Genomic DNA, 20,608 nt, shown 5'->3' on the forward strand with positions numbered 1-20,608 from the left:
TTATTAAATTGGAAGAGTGATTTATTAAAATGGGGATGGATGTAAAGTAGTTTTTAATGTAAGGAACAATTTATTAAGATGAAACAAATTAACTAATTGCAGAAATAATTAATTAAATGAAGGGAACGATTCATTAAACTGAGGAACGGTTTTGTCTCCAAATATTTTTATATCTCTCTACTTTAGGGGCTTTACAGTACTGTAGTCTATGTAATTACTGTGCTATATTAAGCCTGGGACCAGGTCACATGGAACAGTAACTCTTAAGCAATAAACTTAGCTAGGTTGTTACTTAACATTAATTGTAATTGTGTTGTACATTTTCAGCCATGTAATTTCTCCTATGCCTGTACTTAGTATAGGGGGTTTCTGGTGGATGGGCAGGGTGGAAAAGGAGGATGGTTGATGGGTATAAAATTAGCACTTGGCAGGACAGTAGTGCAGGCCTGCCCCTTCCAACATGGACGGCTCCAGTCGTGTCATATTACACAGAACTGCGCTCTTATAGTTAATCATGTAAACTCTTCGGCTCCCCATGTAAGTCTGGGTCGTTATACTGATCAGCTCACAATAAACGAAGGGCTAAAATGGTGAAACGGTTTGTAAAATCAGGAGCTCGTAGATCCTCTTTGCAGGTGGCGCGCCTTGAATGATCTGGCGTCTATTTCGAGTACGCGCTGAGTAAGGCGAACCCAGCTCCCCTCACCATGGTCCAAACACGAAGCTGCGCTCCCTCAAACTAAACATCAAGTAAGTTGGCCTTTTTTTGGACGTAATGGAGACCCGCGGAAGACTCCGGAGTGAGCCAGAGATTGAGCACTTGGAGGGAGACGGCACGGAGGCTGCCAATATTGACGACGAAGAAGTGGAGGAGCTGCACAACAGGTAGGTCACTTTTTTTTTTTGCGTCTTTACCAGTTCCCCTACCCTCCAGCTAGCACTGCTGAGGAGGCTCGACCGGGCCGAGATATGAACCGCCAACCTGTAGGTGTTGTTTTTCTTCTTAGTCTGAAGTGTGCTGGATTATTTTAATAGGTTTTAATGGAGAACAGTCCATTTGTCATTGGGGGGTTCCTAAAGGGGTCTTTAGTAATTGTTAAAAGTGTACAAACAGCTGTGGAGGAACCTCCTGAGGTGCTTTATGGAACCTTCTAGAAAAGTGTGTTTTTTAAGAAAGGGGTTCCTTGAGGGATTAAAGGACCTCCAGAAGTTCCTATGATTTGATTGAAATGCTTGAAATGGTTCTTTGAGTGGTAATGGTTCTTCTCAAATGGAAACCTCTTGCATATGGTTCTTTAAATAACCTTTTAAAATAGTTCCGGTATTATTAGTCCCTTCTAGATGTGTGTATTGATGTTCTTTAAATGCTGGACATTTCCAGAACATAGCTCAAGCTTGAGCATGTGTCTCCACAAACCCCACATCATCATATGGTTGTTCTTACAGGGGGAAAAAACAACATTCTTTTAGACACTTAACATGTCAGACTTGATAGCTGTCTTCTCAGAGCACCGGGCCCATGATATCCTCCAGGTATTCCTTCTAGCCAGCAGGAACATTTGCGGAGCTACAAATCTCAGTGTCCCAACATCATTAGTTGTGCACTCATCACTCCAATGCTGTTCTCAAGTTCCTGTACCATATGCTCGCAAATATAGGCTTACCTTTTTACGTCAGGTAGCCTATCGATTGTCACCTGTTTCTGCCTTTCAGTTTTAAATGATTTAATAACCCATGTCCTTTGCCAACAGTTTAAAGGAAGTTGTCCAAGACCCATTTGTAAAGCCCAAACTCCAATGCCTGATGGTGGACCCTTCCTTTTCCATGGTGACGGTACAGAGTGAGGACAGTGGTATTGTATGGGAAACCGCTTCCAGCAGGTGCTCAACCCCATGGGCCTCAGAGGCCAGTTCCCCATCAGATGTGTACAGCATGGAAGGTTCAGGGACCCAGGGTAATATCGTGATCATTATGGACGAAGACAAGATCAAGAGGAGGAAAAAAACCAGCAAGGGGAAGCTGGGTGACAGGTTTCGGAGGCGACTGTCAGGTGCAGCAATAGGAGAGGAAAGGCCCGCAATGGTTGAGGTGTCCGTGCCAAACGTCAGACCTGAGACTTCAGAGGATGGTCAGTCCTCAGAGAGCAAAACGGATAAGGATCAAGAACTCTTTAACTTGATTTCTGAAGGTTTTGAAATCCTCAACATTGTTGTACCATCAAAACTCCCTACCGTGGACGAGGAGGAGAGTACCGACCTGACAGATAATTTATCGTACTTGGAGGACTCGCCGAAGATCAAGTCAAAATGCAAGCAAACTGAAACCACGGACACTCTCATAAGCTCTGAGGATGTAGTCACAGACAGTCAGGAAACAACAGATGAGGGTCAGAAGGACCCATCTCAAACACCTGCTGGTCAACCTAAGAAAGATGAAACCGAGCTGGACTATTTAGAGAAATTCACGTTGTTAGATGTAAATGCCCCTTGTGAGGTCTCTGATAAACCTGAGCCAGTACAAGTTGCCCCAGAAGAGGAACCTCAGGTGGCCCAAGAAGAGGAAAAAGTGGAAGAAAAGCTTGATGAGGATTCCTTTGTCATCATCAGCGATGTTGAAATTGCAGGTGAACATCTTGACGAAGTGTTTTATGGAGCAAGGTGTCATGAAGAACCTGAAATGATGTCTCACCATAAGGAGGATGGGAAACATCTAGAAAGACAGAGCTCGAAAACTCTCAAAGAGTGTGGTTCAACTTTGTTTGGCAGTCAGGAATGTATCCTTACTCCTGTTTATCTCCCCTCTGGACCCCCCAAGATCATAGACCAGAATCTCCTTGATGAACCAAGGGCACTGTCCTTTCATTACTCAGATCTTTATGAAGATGCTGTTGGAGATAGGAAGAAGGAGGATGACTTCTCTGATGCAGAAAGTGTTATCTCTGAAAAATCCTTCAAAAGACGTTTTTCGGAGTCTGATGATGATGGCTATCTGGAGAAATTCATTTTGAAAGATGACACTCCAGCAGTGGAGGACGCACCGGACGAAGATCCTACTGAGAGTGACCGAATCATTTGGCCACAAAGTAAATTTGAAATGACTGGATGTTTAGTTCGTGTTAAGGAAGAAAATGAGCTCAAACAAGAGGATGTTTGTGTCAGCCAGTCAGAGCTGGAGGGCAAACAGGAGGATGTGAAAAAGCAGATTCAGCCTCCGGATTCTTCAGAAGACTGTGAACATTCTGATGGTATGAAAACTGGCTGTGTAACAGGGGAAAGTGTTTCAGAGGCTTTAGAAGACTGTGGGGATTGCGGTACAGAAACCGGCTGTGCAGTTGCAAAAATCATCCCATCTGAACAACTTGCTCAAGAACTAGAAGCAGGAGATCAGGAAAAAAAGAAATCAGTGTTGGTAAAAGCTGAAGCAAAACATGAGAGCAGTCATGTTACTGATGGTGTAGTCCAAGAAAGAAAGAAGACTGAAGTGAAAGCTGTAAGACCTAAAGAAGTCTTACATGAAAAAACGGATATTACAAGCAGTGTAGCCAAAGAAACTGAGTTTCAGGATGGCTTAAAGGGTGTTCCAAATGATATCACTGATAGCACAGTTGAAATTGAAGAAACCATTATTATTAAAAAGGAAAAAATTTCAAAGGACAAAGGCAAAGGACAGGAACACAAGAAGACACAAGACACACCTGATTTAGTGGTGGAGGCTGATGTAAAACCCTCCTCTGTTTCAACAACCACTGATGAAAAAGAGCCGATGTTACCTCAAGAAGACGTCCTTCAAAAGGATCTCCCCATAGTTAAAAAGGACATTTCAGGTATAGCACTTGTACCTAAAATAAGTGAGGTGGAAAAGACCAAGCCCTCAGATGAGAAAGCTGGCGTTCCTGAGCGTGAATGTGAAGTAGACGTTACTGCAGCATTATTGACAGGTAAATCTAATCAAGTTATTGAGAAACTGCAGGAGCCTGCTCAGGTAGAGAAAGGAGTGAGAGTTGAAAGTGAGAAGCAGGAAAAAAATGCTGGCAAAACTATGGTCTCAGACGTTGATGGCCATATTAAGACAAAAAGTGAGGCTAAAGACGCTGAAGTCAGCAGTGAGCTTGAAACTATAGGTGAACAGAAAGCTTCCGGGGAATTACTGGCAACAGATACATCTGCAAACAAAATGGATGAAAGCAAGGTGGTGGTCACAGAAAAGACAAAACTGGAAATCGAGAGTATGGAAGACAAAGCTGTGCCAACCATGGATAGCAAGGTACCTGACCGTGAAAGTGTAACAGTGACTCCAAGCCTGAATGATGTCACCCAAATTGAGAAGCATGTTTTAGTGGAGGAGCCTAGGAGGGTGGAGAAGGAGTTTGGTCTGAAACATGAACTGCCAAAAGGTGGGAGAAGAGAGGTTGATGGAGGTGATGTTTCAATTGGTGCACTCCCGAAGGAAATTCCTGTAGCACTTCCCACTGTTCCCGAAGTCCCACAAGAAGATCTGTTACCAACAGTAGTGTTGCCTCCAGTGCTTGATGAGAAGGTAGGGAAGAAAGAGAAGCTGGCAGATGCAGTTTTAAAAGAGACACATGCTGAGACTAAGAAGGAAGAGTCTGAAAGTATTTTACTTCTCCCTGTTGCAGAGACAGAAGATTCGTCCAGTATTAAAGTCTCTACACCAGTACCAAATGAAGTGGTACACAAACAAGCAGGCAGTGAGATAAGAGGGGATATAGCAGTAGACATTTCTCTTAAAGAATCTGTTGGCCAAGTCCCTCAGCCAGTGCACCCTGCTGCTGCTGCAGCTGAAGATGATGCATCTGAAATGCCCGCACAGGAGGAGGAGGAAGAGGAAAGTAAGAATGAGATTAAGTCAAGAAAAGTTCTTTTAAAGGACACACACAAAGAAAATAGATGGAGAACCCTGGAGCCCATCATGCCTTCCCCTCCAGTGGAGATACAGGACTCATCAACGATGAGAGTTTCACCTTTAGAACTACCAGAATACATTCAGGAAGAAGATGAGGAGTTTGTTATTGATGGGAAATTAAAAAGGGATACCGGTCTCTTCTCAGCTCTTCGGAGCTTCAGCCCACTTGAAGACCTTTCAGGGTTTGGCCGTGACACGGCTGAGCTTGATTTGAACAAGGAACCTGTTGAGGAACCGGACTATGAGATAGTCTCTAAACAAGAGGCAAGACAGTCAGAATTGGAAGCAGTTGTAGGTACACAACATCAGGAACTTGGCTTTGTCCACGATAAATCTGCAGAGGAAGCCAGACTTGAAGCAAGTTACGAGTTTATTGAGGACTTGGATGATGCCCAAACATCAGAGCTTGGACGTTTGATTGAGGACGCAGAAATTCAGCCAATGGATGCCTTCTGCCTTGTGTGCCGCTGTCCAATATTGATGAGTGATGGTGGACACCAAACCCATGAAGTGTCATCTTTGGATAAAGCATTTGAGGACATTAAGGTAAGGCCTTGGTATGTCTACCCAGATAACATGCCAGTGCTTGTTCATGGGTTCCATGTTGACCCCACATACATGCACACCAGGGTCAGTGACGGGACCAGGAGGGGTTAGGCATGATCCCCATCTGCTTAGATGGGACCCTTGTGAAATTAATGATTCGTGCACTCCCGTAATTACGCTGTGTGGTGGTGTAACTACGTGAAATCATTCCATGACAGCAGCCTGACATCTGATCTGCATCATATGTTCTCTTGGGGGAAACTTGGACCATGAAGTCACCAAGCATTATTAAGTTTGATGTAAAGACAGTGGCTTTCTTCACTTTTTAAATCTTGTATATCTTGACTGTATCTAAGATAGATTTTGTAGATTGCAGATAAACTACAGACTACAGAGTTTTCAGCATTCTGTGAGTCAGTCTGACTCACGGTGACTTCTGAAGAGCGCACCTCTCTTAAAATAGACAACTGATCTATGATTCATAATCTAAGCTGTGTTTATTCCCAGGACATTCGTCTAGTCTGAAGGGTTGCCATTTGCATCTGTAAAAAAGCACTAACACAAACATCCAATGTCCTGTGCTCCTGTGTGTTTAGAGTTCATCCATTCAAGTCTATACAAATCTTCTGCATGCCTGTTTCTTTGTATGCTTTATTTCAGAGTCAGCTGAGCAACTGGATATCGGTTTTACAAGAAAGAGCGGAAAACATTGAAGACATGGTATCAGAACTTGAGCTGGCTTACAATTCAGTGGAGGTAAATGCATTCAAATGTAGGCATGTTTTGGTATTACTAGAGATGCATGGCTGCATTTTATTAATTTTACTACATTGGCTTATGTATTGGCATCTGCATCTACACCGATGAGCCGTAAGCATTAACACCACCTGCCTAATATTGAGTAGTTGCCCTTGTGCTGCCACAACAACCATTTGAGGCATGGACTCCACAAGACCTCTGAAGGCAGCCTGTGGTATCTGGCATCTGGCAGGTAGGGCCTCCATGGATCACATCCGTGAGCCTTTGGTGCCCATTACCCTGCCACCTGTACTCCGCACTCAAGAACCTGATGTTCTGACATGTAAATTTGGCCCTTGTCAAAGACCCTGATTACACCTTGTCACTTCATGCGTCTTAAGTATCGGGATTATATCTGGACAGGGTCAACCGTTTCAGGAGGTTCACACGCCTCCCAGTACACCCAAAACACACAGTAATACAGTACAGTAATAATTGCGGTGCAATGTGCACATTTGCATATTCTGTCCCACACAGCATTTGGATTTCAGTCTGACTAATCAGAGGTGCATTTGACTACTGACTGTAAACAAATGTGGTTCAAATCATATCAGGATACATTCCAGATACTAATCACATGAAGTGGCCGGGTGTAAATGGGGTCTCACGTCTTTAAACTTGCCCATTTTTCCTGCTTTTTACACATCACCTTCAGAAACTGGCTGTTCACTTGCTTCTCACTTTAATGTTATGTCTGAGCGGCATTAGCATTAGCATTAAATGAGTCAAGTAATTGTGCAATACAATGTGCAGAAGTGTGTTCCCTGTAGAGGCTGTTTTTTTACTTTCACTAACCAGTGCTGACCAAACATAAAAAATAATCAAACATTGGCATTCAGCCAGAATTCCCATTCCCATTTCAGTGCATTCCTAGATGCTACATTAGCAAAGACAAAAGTGGAGAAATGCACACCTTATTATTGTGCCCGTCACACAGGAGCACTGCAAGGACAGCGAGAAAGCCATGGACGAGCAGAATGAAGAAATGTTGAAGCTTGTGATGGATCAGTATAATGAGATGTCTCAGACTATGGAGGATGAGAAGAAGGTCAAGCTGGAGCAACTCTACGACCAAATAGTCTCTTTCCAAGCGAACATCGACTCGGCCAAAGAGACCATGGAGAAGACAACTAAGGAGATGGAGGAGACGGATGAGTTAGCATTTGCGTCTGTGAGTCTCTGTTATATCTCTGTTATATATATATAAACTCCCTGACCCACTGGCTATAGCGTCTCTTGTAACAGCAAAAAATAGGGTTTCACAAGGGTTCTAGTAAGAGAACCATTGAGTACGTAAAGGACATTGTTCTATATAGAATGACAAGAACTCAGATAACTGTTTAAATACATGAATGGTTCTTTGTGTGGTCGAATGGTTCTTCACATACAAAGTCAACCTCTTACTCACTATTGAGCCCGTTAGAATTTACACTACTCACTAGCCTATTGTATATTTACTATACACTATATGGACAATTATTAAGTATCATTGTTCATTGTTTCTTTCATTATTTCTTTGGAAATTAAGGGTATTAAAAAGAGTTTATTCTGCTTTTGATAGAGTAACTGTCTCAACTTTCCAGGAAACCCCTTATACTAGGATTTGATTGCATTAGAGGACAGGAGTATTAGCGAGGTCAGGATGGTGGATGATTTCTGGCTGTTGGACCCCACCTCATCCCAACACCTCAACTCATCCCAAAGATCACAGTTCCATAGCTCAATACTGGGGGCTTTAAATTCCTCCAGCACATACCTGGCATTAGGCATGATGCCCATAGGTTCATGTTTATGGTTCATGTTCTATTCTGCTGGTACTGCTTCTCTACAAAACTAGACAAGCTGTGTGTGTGCATTTGCACATCTGTGTCAGCAATGGGTGCAATCTAAAGTTCATTACAAGGTCTGTCAACAAACCTTTGGACTTATAGTCCAACCATATATTTTACCAAAGGGATTTTATGTTTGATCAGATGTTTTCTCTTCTCCATTCCCAGTCATACAAAGACATTGACACAAGGTAACTGATGAGTGTGCTTGTTTTAATGTAATGCTCTTACTGAACTGTGTAGCAGTGCTTGGCATTGAAACGTGTTTGCAGTGATTGTGAATAAGTATTGTCAGTTTCATTGCCGATGGGGTGTTTGGGGTGTTTTGACTGCTTGCTGTTTCTTAAATCTGCTTGTGAAGGCAGCAGCATTGTGGTGCCGGATTTGAGAAGAATGTGCGTCATGCAGAATCTTTTCAAAGAATTATGCTGCTGCTTTACATTTGTGCTATTTGTTCTGGGACAGGTTAAAAACAGCTTTGGAATCCACCATGTCACTAGAGCTTGGCCCACGAGGACTACTTGTGTTTGAAGATTATGCCAAGGGCACCACAGCAAACGAGAAGAAGAACCGCCAAGTTATTCCAGGTAAAGTAGTCAGCAGACAACCAGTTTTGGACTTTTTGAGATATTGGATCTGGCGTGGTAAGAAGCAAAGGTCTAACCTGCACAGATAGACACTGATCAGCCATAACATTAGCACCACTGACAGGTGAAGTGAAAAGCATTGGTTATCTTCATCTGCAGTGGCATCCATGAAGGTGTGGATATATTAGGCAGCAAGTGAACAGTCAGTTCTTGAAGGTGATGTGTTAAAACAGGCAAGCATAAGGATCTGAGCCACACTGCCAAACTGTGATGGCTAGATGACTGGGTCAGAAGATCAAGGTCTTGAGGCCATTTTCTGGTATACAGTGGTCAGCACCTACCAAAAGTGATCCAAGAAAGGACAACCTTGGAACCGGGGTCAGGGTCATTGGCGTCTGAGGTTCATTGATGCGATATTTACAGTATTAGGCAGGTGATGTCAATGTTATGGCAGAGCACTGTATTGTCTACTATAATGACCAATAAGTGGTTTCACTGTAAAATAATATAAAATAATATTTTGAGCTAGAGCCTGTTTTCATCATGGTGGTAAGAGATTCTCTTCTGCAAGGAGACTGTAATCCAGGACTAGGCTTAGGCTTGCAACCCCTAGGCTACTAAATGCTAAGAGACATTTTGACCATAAGTTGTTGAGAGAAACAATGAATGTGTGAAGAACCTTTTTAAAGTTTAGAGAGACTTCACAGAATGCAAAGGCTCTGTATCTTTTAAAGTTTTTTCCCAGAAGTGTTTGTCCTGAGAAGCACATTGCGTTATGTGCAGGCTCCAATCCCATTAAAGATCTTTCCCAGAACTGTATGTACTGAAAAACTGCTGTAGTTGCAGATCTTCGTTTGCTCTTGTTTCTTTATAGTGCCTCAGCAACCCCATCTTCAGCCCCAGGAGGCTAATTCTGCCACGAGCACCTCTGTCACTGTGTACTGGACAATCAACGAGGGAGACATCATCGACTGCTTCCAGGTCTACTGCATGGAGGAACCTCAGGGAGGTGAGATGAAGGCAGAGTCTAGTTAAAATGTTCACTTGGGCTCCTAAGTGGCGCAACTGTCCAAGTGTTGGCTCTGTCAGCCAGTTTGCTTCCCAGTGATTCCCACATCCATTCTTGGCCAGGAGTCCTAAAGAGCATAATTGGCAACAGTTGTCTTTTAGCTAATACACAGTATGGACAAAAGTATTGGGACGCCTACTCATTCTTTGTTTCTGTCCAAACTCACGGTTATTAAAAAGAGTTTTGCTTATTATTTATGAAGATTTACATTCAGCATCAAGAGCATTAGTAAGATCAGGATGTTGGATGATCAAAACCCTGCATCATCCCCAAATCCTCAATGCCTCACAAAAGTACTGAATGGAGCACCATCACTCCACAGAACACAGTTCCACTGCTCCACAGCTCAGTGCCAGTGCTCTATTAGGCGTGGTGCCCATAGATTTATGTTTACCTGCTCCAGAGACTCCTTCTTTACAAAGACTAGAAAAGATGTTTGTGCAATCATGGTTATAGTTCATGTCCTATCCTGTTGGTAATACTTCTCTACAAGGTCTAGATAAGCTATTTGTGTGTGCATATGCACATATGTGTCAGCAGTGGGTACAACTTGCAGTAACTGAATGCACAAACATTTGGACATATAGTTTATACCAGAACATGTAGTTAGCAGGAGTGTGAAAAAGAGTGGTTGGCTGTCTTAATGTGACTTTGCTAGCTCTAACCCTCCCAGCAATGGTGGAATTGTGTGATGGGGAATCCAAACTACAGGATAGGAACTGGAAATGACTGACTAATCACTTAAAATGTGGTTATTTTATTTTGTAGATATTCCCTTTAATGACAACTAACTGAACATATTAAATTAATGGACGTATACATTTAGGCATTCAGATTTAGCTGTTTCTTTATTGTGTCTAGAGTAAGTTTTTGCTTAACAGTAGTGCATGTAGTGAAGTAAATAAACTGAAGTAGATTATGTCATTGAAAGTCAATAATATCTGTGATATAAAGATTCAGAACTTTCTGTTAAAGCAAATTAATGTTTGTAAATAGAAGAGAAAATATTTCATTGTAATGATATTTTTAGATTCTAATGTCTTAGGCCGGACACAAGAACTTTTGTTGGTACGGTATATATTTTTTGTTTGGATGTAGTTATTAGCTCTATTATAAAAGTCATGAGATTCTAACAGAAGCTGTTGCATTGTGCGCACCATGTAAATGACCTGCAGCCGTATCAGAGGAGTACAGAGTGACGGTGAAGGAGAGTTACTGTAACCTGGAGGAACTGGAGCCAGATAAGTGTTATAAGGTGTGGGTGATGGCGGTGAACTACACTGGCTGCAGCCTGCCCAGCGAGAGACTGCCTTTCAGAACAGGTCAGTGGGTTGCAGCTCTATTTCAGGGTGTGTGTGGGTGGCTGTTTGTGCGGAATTCAAATGCGGTGTTCTGCGGTGTTCTATTGAAGCAGTGTTGTAATTGGCGAGGATCTGTGAAATGTCTACAGCTGCTTCAGTGATTGCAGAACACAGCAGATTAAATGCAGCATACACAAGCTTACAAGCTTACTCTGAACAGCTTACAGGATTAATACAGGAATTGGTTAATCCATACATTTAGTCATGGTATTAATCCATCGACTGGGTGTTTTTTTTGCAGCCCCCTCTGTTCCAGTGATCAACCCAGAGGCCTGCACGGTGGTGTGGGACTCTGCCACACTCAGATGGAGCTCAGCTCAGCCCAGTGCTGTGGACAGCTTCACTCTAGAGTACTGCCGCCAGTATGCCATGGAGGGAGAGGGCCTCAGGTACGGGACAGATGCACAGCTATTGTAAACTAATGGAATGTCTAAAACTCTACATATAAACATGTTCACATATATACTTCTTGTAGCATTGGTTAAAATAAGTAATTTGTTCAATAATAACCATTTTATGCTGATAAAGTACACTTTTGCTGTTTCCTGCACCCCCTAGTGATTGAAATGTTCCTTCTGCCGTGTCTGTAACTCCGCCTCAATTGATGATAAAATAGAGAGGATTTTTGAACACTCTGAACACTTACTATGAATATGCATTTATTTATGTACTGAGAGGGACCAAATTTTCACATGATTTCACATTTATAGGCTATATTATTATATATTATATTATATTTTTACATACAAAAATGTAATGTCTTCATAAAAAAAAGGTAATAATAGTTAGCATTTTACACCTGACAGTCAAAATTAAGGTCAAAGAGAAAGTCTGTCACAATTTCTAGTTGTAATGCCAGTTATGGCATTATATAATTATATTAATAAGTTCAGCCTGACCTGCAGCAGATATTGGGACAAAATAAACACCACACTATTCCTGGCAGCAAGGAAGCAAATGGATTTCCTGCAACATTTCAAAGGATCCAGGAAAATGCAATTTCTGATGTCTTGGCCAAGCTTAAATGTTTTAGCCTATATGTTTAGTCCATAAAACAAGGCAGCAAATCAGAACAGGGCAAAAAATAGTAATGTTACAATGTATTATGGCTTGTTTTCAGATATAAAACTATACAACAAGTCTCTCTTAACTCTTTTTCAAATATTATACATTACATTACATTTTTATTATAAGATAAAAATGTTCTTTTTTGGGGCTTGAATGCCGCTTTGCCATCAGCAGTCGAAGTCCTAAAGAGCACACTTGACCGTGCTCTATCCAGGAGGGTAGATGGCACTCTCTCTCTGCTCTCTCCCTGCGGGTAGATGGTGCTATCTTCCCTCATCCTTCTTAATGTGATGTTGGCCAGCACAGGTGTCTGCTAGCTGGTTCAGCGGAGCTGGGGACCTGGCGCTTTCCTCTGAGCATGTTGGCTGCCTGCCGATGCCGTATCAGTTTGAAAAGAGGCGGTGGCTGGCTTTGCTTGTATTGGAGTAGACATGTGTCAAGTCCTTATCCTCCTAGTGTCGGGAGCGTTCCTAGTGCTAGGGGTTAAAAAAAAGGGAAAAATCTAAAGATTTCTTTAGAAAAAATAATTATCTTTTGTTACCTTCTTGAAGATATGGATTTTTTGACAGTGACAAAATATGTAACACCACACCACTCTATAAAGTGCCAATAAATAGCAGAAAGCATTTGATGCACAGTCTTAGGTAACACTTCCTTTCCCTCCCACATAAACAGCCTCAAGCAACACATTATGACCTCCTCTGAAATCCACTTCCCAAACTACACAAGCTACCTTTTTCCAAAGGTTTTGCACCAATGTACCTCACAGCACTTAGAAGCTGCATAACAAGATTAAGCGGACTGAAAATGAGCTCTCACCTCACAGGTCCATGTCTGGGATAAAAGGCTACGAGCACAAGGTCCTCCTCCAGCCCAATGAGAACTTCCTATTCTACATCAAATCAGTAAACGCTGCAGGAGCCAGCGAACAGAGTGAGGCGGCCCTCATCTCCACAAGAGGTCAGACCCCATTAGCAGCCCGGTGTTTACAAGATTTTCGTTCTTTGTTCTTGTCTGAATGCAGTCTGAGTGTAATCATAATGTAACCGTCTCTGCTTTAGCTGTTGTGGAACTCTGATTACAGTAGACAGAACTTGACAGTGGCTTAAGCTGGGTTAATGTATGCCCGCAAACAGTTCAGTACAAATACACATTCAGTGCTGAAGCAAATGTTCACCCTGTTCTCTAAATGTTTAGGTACTAGGTTCTACTTACTGAGGGAAACGGCAAATGCAGTGCTTAAGGTTTCCGAAGACAGGAACTTCGTGGAATATCCTCTTGAAACCTACAATGAGATGTCCTCGCTTATTGAGTAAGAGCTTGATATGTGTTTGATACCTTCACAGAGCTTCTTAGGTGCGCCCACAAAATATGTCCAAATATTTGTGGACACGTCTTCTAGAAAAGGTATTCAGCCACAATAAATTACTTCCATTGATGACACAGATTGTCTATTCCTTGTAGAGAAGTATTGCCAATAGAATAGGACTCTCTGGAGCAAATAAACATGAACCTATTGGCACCATGGCTAATGCCAGGTGTGGGCTAGAGGGGTATAAAGCCCCCCAGCATTGAGCTGTAGAGCAGTGGAATTATGTAAGCATGCATTACTGATAATTTTGTCTGCATGTCAGAATGTCAGGATAATTATTGTGTATCGTGAAAATGTTTTTAAATATTGTAATTGATATTTGTTCCATATCACCCAGCCCTAATTAGAATGCTCATTTGAATCTCTGCAGATGTCCAGCAGTGATGGGAGAGCTTTTGCCCCGGGTTGGTTATCACTACTGGGAAACAGTGGTGTCTGGCTGCAAGGCCTATCGCATTGGTGTTGCCTATCAGACAGCTCCAATAGACAGCACAGTGGGAGACAACAGCGCCTCCTGGTGTCTACATTGTGTACCAACATCCATCAGGTGCTCTACTATAGATCATCACACATTTTTACATATTTATTGACCTCTAAGAAGTGAAGTAAGCTTATCTCATCTCTCTCTCTCTCTCTCTCTCTCTATATATATATATATATATATATATATAGGAAGATGTTATACCCTTAATATAACTATACATTTGAGTTCATTAAACCTTCTGGAGCCTTAACTGGTGTTTCATGTCCAGATTAGATCTGGATATACTTAGGCCCAATTCCATTTACAGTCTCCAGTGTGCTTATTTTGTGGTAATTTTTTATAGTTATTTAAAAAAAAACATATATTTCATGTAGTCTTCTTTCATTTTATCACTCCAGCTGTAGGTTTGAGCTACTCCACGACAACGTAGAGTCAGATATTTTTGTGATGGACGTTCCTCATTGTATCGGCACTCTGCTGGACTTCACACAAGGTCGTCTGGTCTTCTTCAATGCTCAGAACGGTCAGTGCCTGGGCTCTTTCCAGCAGTCCTTCACTCAGCCCTGCCATCCTGTCTTTGTGCTGGAGACAGCTGGTAGGCTGGAGCTGAAGATGACCATGGAAGTGCCAGAGTTCGCCAAGCACTGGTAGCTCACAGAGACACAAGGCTCCAGCGTTATGTTCTTGTGATGAGTCATCAGCCAGACTGTGGAGTGTGTGTGTGTATGTGTGTGTGTGTGTGAGAGAGAGAGAGAGAGAGAGATGTTGAAGTGGAGTGTTATGTGGGAGTCTAATTATTCTCATGACAGCTTTGATTATTGCAATAACATTGCATAACCTTAATAGTTACAGTTTTGTTGGAATTCATGTGGTATTCACTTATTAAAGGTGCCATAGAATGGATTTATTCAGTTAAATAGTCTGTGTACTATAAATAGTAAGTATGTGATGAATGCCTTTTTATAAGCCTGTTTACAACCCTGTTATTTGTGCCTTAGAATACAACACACTTTTCCCTTCCCAACACACTTCCCTCGCTTGCTTTTGAACACTTCTATGGACATTGGCATAGCAAAAAGCTGTGGTCATGAGGCCTAGTTTGTATAGCAACCAGTATTCCAATAAATAGCAGAGTGCGGCAGCGATGTGCTGCGTGTCTTATAAAGATTAGTAGTTTAATTAAGTGGTTCACTTTTTTAAACTGTGATTATTGGTTAGCAGATTTTAAACAACATATTTCAGCATTTTTGTGCTCTGATCGGCTGGCTGGCGAAGCCTCACAGAAAAGCTTAGAATGGCATTTGTTAACACTGTAACAAGAACATTGTAATCAGTATTTGCAGTTAGCTTGCTTTCCGGCTTTAGCTTCCTCGTTTGCTTTTGAGTAATCCTTTTGCGGACACTGGCACAGAAAAAAGGCATGGTCATGAGGCCTGGTTTGCAGTAGTCTTGTCTCTTGATTAAAAGTATTAACCATCGCTTTAATAGCTTTGACCTCAGCTAACAGTAGGGTGGGCGATATGGTAAAAATACCACATCATGATATTTAAAGACATTTAGACTAAATACATCATTAGCAACAGATTCTTAAAACCTACTATATTTGTATTCAACATCTGCTGCACTTCATCTAATTAAACTAGTCTAATTACATTGTTGGTAATGAAACTTACAGTTGATCAGTGTTGTTTAAGCACTGACAATATCTTCAGTATGCTTAGAAAAGCATACTGTCTATCACAGTAACAAAATGATCACAAATAAACGTTATCGTGCATAAATATAGCCAGGACTGTCACAAAACAGTTTTGGGGGTTTAGATTTACTTTGTTTTACTGCTTTGTTTTGGTTGTGGCCTTTTTTATTTTAGGAGGTTCACATTGTGTCGGTTCCAGCTATCATTGTTCAGTTTTCCATTCTATGGCACCTTTAATGTCATTATCCTAAATTCACAATAATAATTATAAAAAAATGAATACATCCAGCCTTTTTTCACATTCTCGGCCGAATCATGAACAGCTGAAAGGGGTTGTTAATGGTGCACATGGAACATTCATGTGACATTATTGATTATAATGCGCTCATGTGAGCGTTTCAGGGAATGGGTTCAGACAGATGCACGTCATTCACAAGTGTGAACTATCGAGGCAGAATTATCGCATCTGAGGAAATGGGAGTGATATGGCTTGTAATTTAAAAGTAGCCTAAAAATGGGTAGGTTTGAAGGTGGTTTAGTTTTGGGTTTGGTCAGATGATTTGTGGAATTGTTGTGTTTGTAAATATAGAAAATGGTGAATTCATACTGTACATGAGCAGCAGCAGGTACACCGCCTGTAATACATAGTATTTGTTTGAAAAGTTCTAAATAAGTAAGTTCCAGATAAAGTGTTCTGTATTGTAGAGAATACAGAGTGGAGATTAGTGCTTTAGTCTAGTGGTTCATTAATTTCCCTTCATTTTTGCTACTTTGAGTAGATTGCTGTGATTATTGGTTTCATTTAACAGATTTTAAACAAAATATTTCAGCATTTTTTCAAAATATTTCAGCATAATTTCTCTGCCCAGGGTAAGCTTATGAGGTTCTGTTAATAATGTATTCAATCTAATCTCACTGATTAGCTGATTAAAGCAGCCCAGTGGAGTTCTGTACAGTGCTGCTGTAACTCTGAGCCCCATGCATTTTCCACATGAAGCAATATCCTAAGTGGTGGTGGTGACATTTTACACATAAGGGGATTGGTTGCTTAAGTTCACCCTAATGGACAAAAACATTATAGTTGCAGTTAGTAATATAATATAATATAATATAAGACTTTAACATAAGGCTTTACATAATTTACTGTAACATATTTGGAATTGTTTCCATTTAAATCTGTATTATAATCTAAACAAGCGTTTGCTGTTTCTTATTCGGTCCCACAAATTCTTAATGAAAGCTATTTGTACACGTTTGAGTCATTTGTATTTCCTTTGTTTACCTTTTCTCTTGTTATGAAGCTGGTGTGTTGATTAAAGAATCCTATCCAGTGCTTTTGCCTTGAAGGACTGAATGTAATCCTATATTATGTGTATCAGCTATGGGCCAGCCCAAGCCTTTATGGTGGCCCTAAGCAGAACTTCATTTGGGGCCCCCAATACCACCACCTCAGCACCAGATGCTTCATCATTTCATAGGGAGAGAGATATTGTGCAGTACGCTGAAGCGCCCGGGCCTTCATCGACCACCAAAGTGGCGCATAACTGCATTTGCCCAACAGTGGCGAGAGCCAACAGCAGGAATTGATAGCAAATAAATTAATATAAAAATCGCTTTTACCTGTGTAATACTATTTTGTTTTATTTTTCGGTGTTATTTTTAAAATATGAATTTTTACCAAGATATCTTGGTGCTCTTGGGGGCCCCCTGGTGGTGTTGGGGCCCTAAGCAGCCATGTAATTCGAGTATGCCTTGGTTCTGCTCTGTATCGCCTTATTCTGTCACCTTATTTATCGAATGTATTTGAAATATGTATATGTTTTTCTGTTTGTTTATTTGTTTGTTTTTCTTTAAAAAAATGTGTTTATGTGTCCATTTCACTGTAAATGTATAGTTAAAACTATCTGGAGGGTTTCTTGTTATAGAAAAGCAAACCAGTTTGTAACAGTTACTGCATTGCATCTGTGGAGGCCCTCTACACCAGCCTGCTTCTGGAGAGCTACCTTCCCATACATTTTAGCCTCAACCCTTTTTACTACCCTTGACTGTGGAAGAAACAATGAATGAGCAGGTGTCCCAATACTTTTGTCCATAATGTTTGTCCTTAAATCTTTACCTTAAAAGGATCAAGTGCTTAAAAAAGCAGCACATTTATTTTGGAGGAATAGAGGTCAAAGAGGGTGAGGGTACACAGACCAGTTAATATTAAGTGGGTCCCCCTTTATCTGCCACAACAGATCTCACCACTCGGGGCATGGACTCCACAAGACCCTCTGAAGGTGTCCTTTGGTATCTGGCACAAACACTAATGTTAGCAGCAGATACTTTTGGTCATGTACGTTGTAAGGTGGGGCCTCCATGGATCACATCAGTGAGCCTTAGGTCCCCAGCTGTCCTTCCTTTTGGTAGGAACAGACCAATAGACCTGCCTGACATTTTGGCGATGTTCTGATCCGGTCGTCTAGCTGTCACAGTTTGGCTGATGTAAAGTGGCTGAGATTCTTACGCTTGCCCTTTTGTGCTGCTTTTAACACCTTACCTTCCAGAACTGACTGTTACTGACACTTACTGCCTAATATATTCACCCCACTCTGGATTAAGATAATCAATGCTTTCCACTTCACAGTACTAATGTTATGGCTGATTGGTGCATTTACTCATATGAAACGTAATGGGGCAGTAAGAAAGTGTTTGGTACATGGAACTGGAACCAGATGATCATTTAATGTGTTTTATTTAATATTATTTAATAATTAATTTCATTTATTCATTGACTTTTATGTTTTATTAATAGAAAATGAGTTCTTTCAGCAAACCCAGACATTTCTCCTAAACCATTTGCTTTGACATTAGCTGGCAAACACTCTGCAACTTTTTGTGAGAAATGAGACGAGTAGTTTCTGCTCCTTTGTTTTCATTGTTATTTCCTGTTTGGTGTGTAAGGAAGGGAAAGTCCATTGTAAACGTTTTGTGCATCTTTACAAGTCTTTCTGAAAAGACTAATATACGTGTAATAATAATATAGGAAATCATTTTTATTGTAAGATTTGGTCAGAATGAGATCAAATACTCTTATAGGTGTTTTATTTTTAAATCATTTTAAAGGGTTTGGTTTGTCATGGTGAAATCTGCCTGCACCGACTGTAACCTCTATTTAGTTTCTGCATCGTTACTGGTTGTACTGGTCGTGTGGACTTTGCTGACAGTAAACAATACTTCAATGATTCTGTATTTCCAACATTTTTGAAGCTTTTTTTTGTATTCCTTACACATATTTGTCTTCATTACAGATAATAAGGCAGACATTGGGCATATGTTTGTATTTGTGTGGGGAAAATGTGATTTGTCTTGTTTAATTAGTAAGAATGAAATGCTGAAAATATACTACAGGGGGTTATTTATTATAGATTCATATTTTTGTTACAGACAGTACTAGTTTAGGCCCCTGTAATGATTGGGATGAAAAAGCTCATTATTTGATCAGTAAGAGTTTATTCACTTATTAAAACACTGATTTAAAAAAAATACTAAAATAAACAGTCATACAGAAAGTCGTGGTTTTCTATCACTGTGTTCATTAAAACATCCTCAAAGCTGTCCTTGTGGAAGTCTAGTATTATTTATAGTCATCATCCAACACCTGCTTTAATAAATCAGTGCTGTTTAATGATGGTAAGTCAAGTCAGGCTGGTGATCGGACTGAACACACCCAAGCTCTGGTTGGAGGAGAAACCTGGAACCAAGCTTTGTTCTTCAGATTAGCTCAGAAGGTCTCAACTACTTTGTTCAGAATGAGAATTTCTTTCTGTTCAGTTCTGTTATTTTACTGTATCTGTTTATAATGTAATATATACCATGATTTAAACACCAAAACCCTCTTATAGCTGAGAGAAACGCTTCAAAATATCACTCGACCCAAATACAGTAAAAAAAACAGAGCTTTGATGAAGAGAAAACCTCCACTCCCAGACATGTTGGGAGTCAAAGCATCGACAGGACGGGCCTAGCTCTCTACCTTAGTTATAGTTGTGAGGGAATGAAGGTGTCCCGTATGAGGATGATCACAGTAGGGAGCTTGTTGTGAGTAGTCTGGGACAGCCAGGGAGAAACATGGGCTGATCAGGTGACGATTAGCCTATTAGTTTTGTGGTTTAGCTTTGATGGGACTCGTTAGAGGAAGGGTGTCTGAGTAATGTAGGTGATAGCGGGGTTTGTGTGTTTGGGTAAGCAGGGACAGAGTTTCTACCCCTAATGTTCTCTGTTTGGGGTAAAGCACTTAAAATCTGTCAGGAGTTGGTTTATAGGGTGTTTAATGAGCTGCAGTGTAAGATGGAGTGGAATGCAGTAATACTGTTTACTGGTCTGGGCTTGATTAACTGGTTTCTTCATTATGGATCTAAATGCTGAGCCAATTATGCTTACTACAGAATTTGGGGGCTAATCAGGGTCATTGTAGTTTAATAATGAATCAACTAAAAAAATAAATAATTTGAGTTTCTTTCTGGATTTCATTTCCAAATCTGAAACTGTTTTGCCTTCCGCATGGAGTCGGTTCGTGAGTCGGTTCACACACATGGCCTATTTCAGGTGTTTTGTTTAAGCGTGCTTGTTTTTGCGCGTGTATTCTACATTAATTAATCAATATTTTTCATTTAGTAGTTCAAAAATGTCATGTATAATAGTATAAGATGTTAGTCTAGTCAGTTCAGAAGAGACAGTAACCAATGGCTCAATTGGCTAATGGCCTCTGAATCTAGGCCTGAATGAACGCCTGCCTGGATGTCTAGGCCTTCACGCAATGATCTAACCAGCCAGGTGACTGGCTCGACCTGTTGGAAAACTGACCGCTGGGGTCCTCTTTACCTGGGTCAGACC

At 41.0% G+C, this 20,608-nt stretch overlaps 1 protein-coding gene across 1 annotated transcript; it reads left to right on the top strand.

The window, feature by feature from the left end:
- Window positions 1–493: 493 nt before the first annotated feature.
- On the top strand, window positions 494–19,266 carry cmya5 (cardiomyopathy associated 5). The gene is made up of 13 exons (XM_072665043.1): window positions 494–885; window positions 1,752–5,469; window positions 6,130–6,225; window positions 7,205–7,438; window positions 8,265–8,287; window positions 8,562–8,683; window positions 9,558–9,692; window positions 10,928–11,074; window positions 11,355–11,502; window positions 13,008–13,141; window positions 13,379–13,493; window positions 13,924–14,100; window positions 14,436–19,266. Exons 1-13 carry the CDS (start codon window positions 776–778, stop codon window positions 14,686–14,688), a joined length of 5,412 nt encoding a protein of 1,803 aa, XP_072521144.1. The 5' UTR covers window positions 494–775; the 3' UTR covers window positions 14,689–19,266.
- Window positions 19,267–20,608: the final 1,342 nt, after the last annotated feature.

This window comes from Salminus brasiliensis, chromosome 20 (assembly GCF_030463535.1).
Source record: "Salminus brasiliensis chromosome 20, fSalBra1.hap2, whole genome shotgun sequence".
NCBI lineage: Eukaryota > Metazoa > Chordata > Actinopteri > Characiformes > Bryconidae > Salminus > Salminus brasiliensis.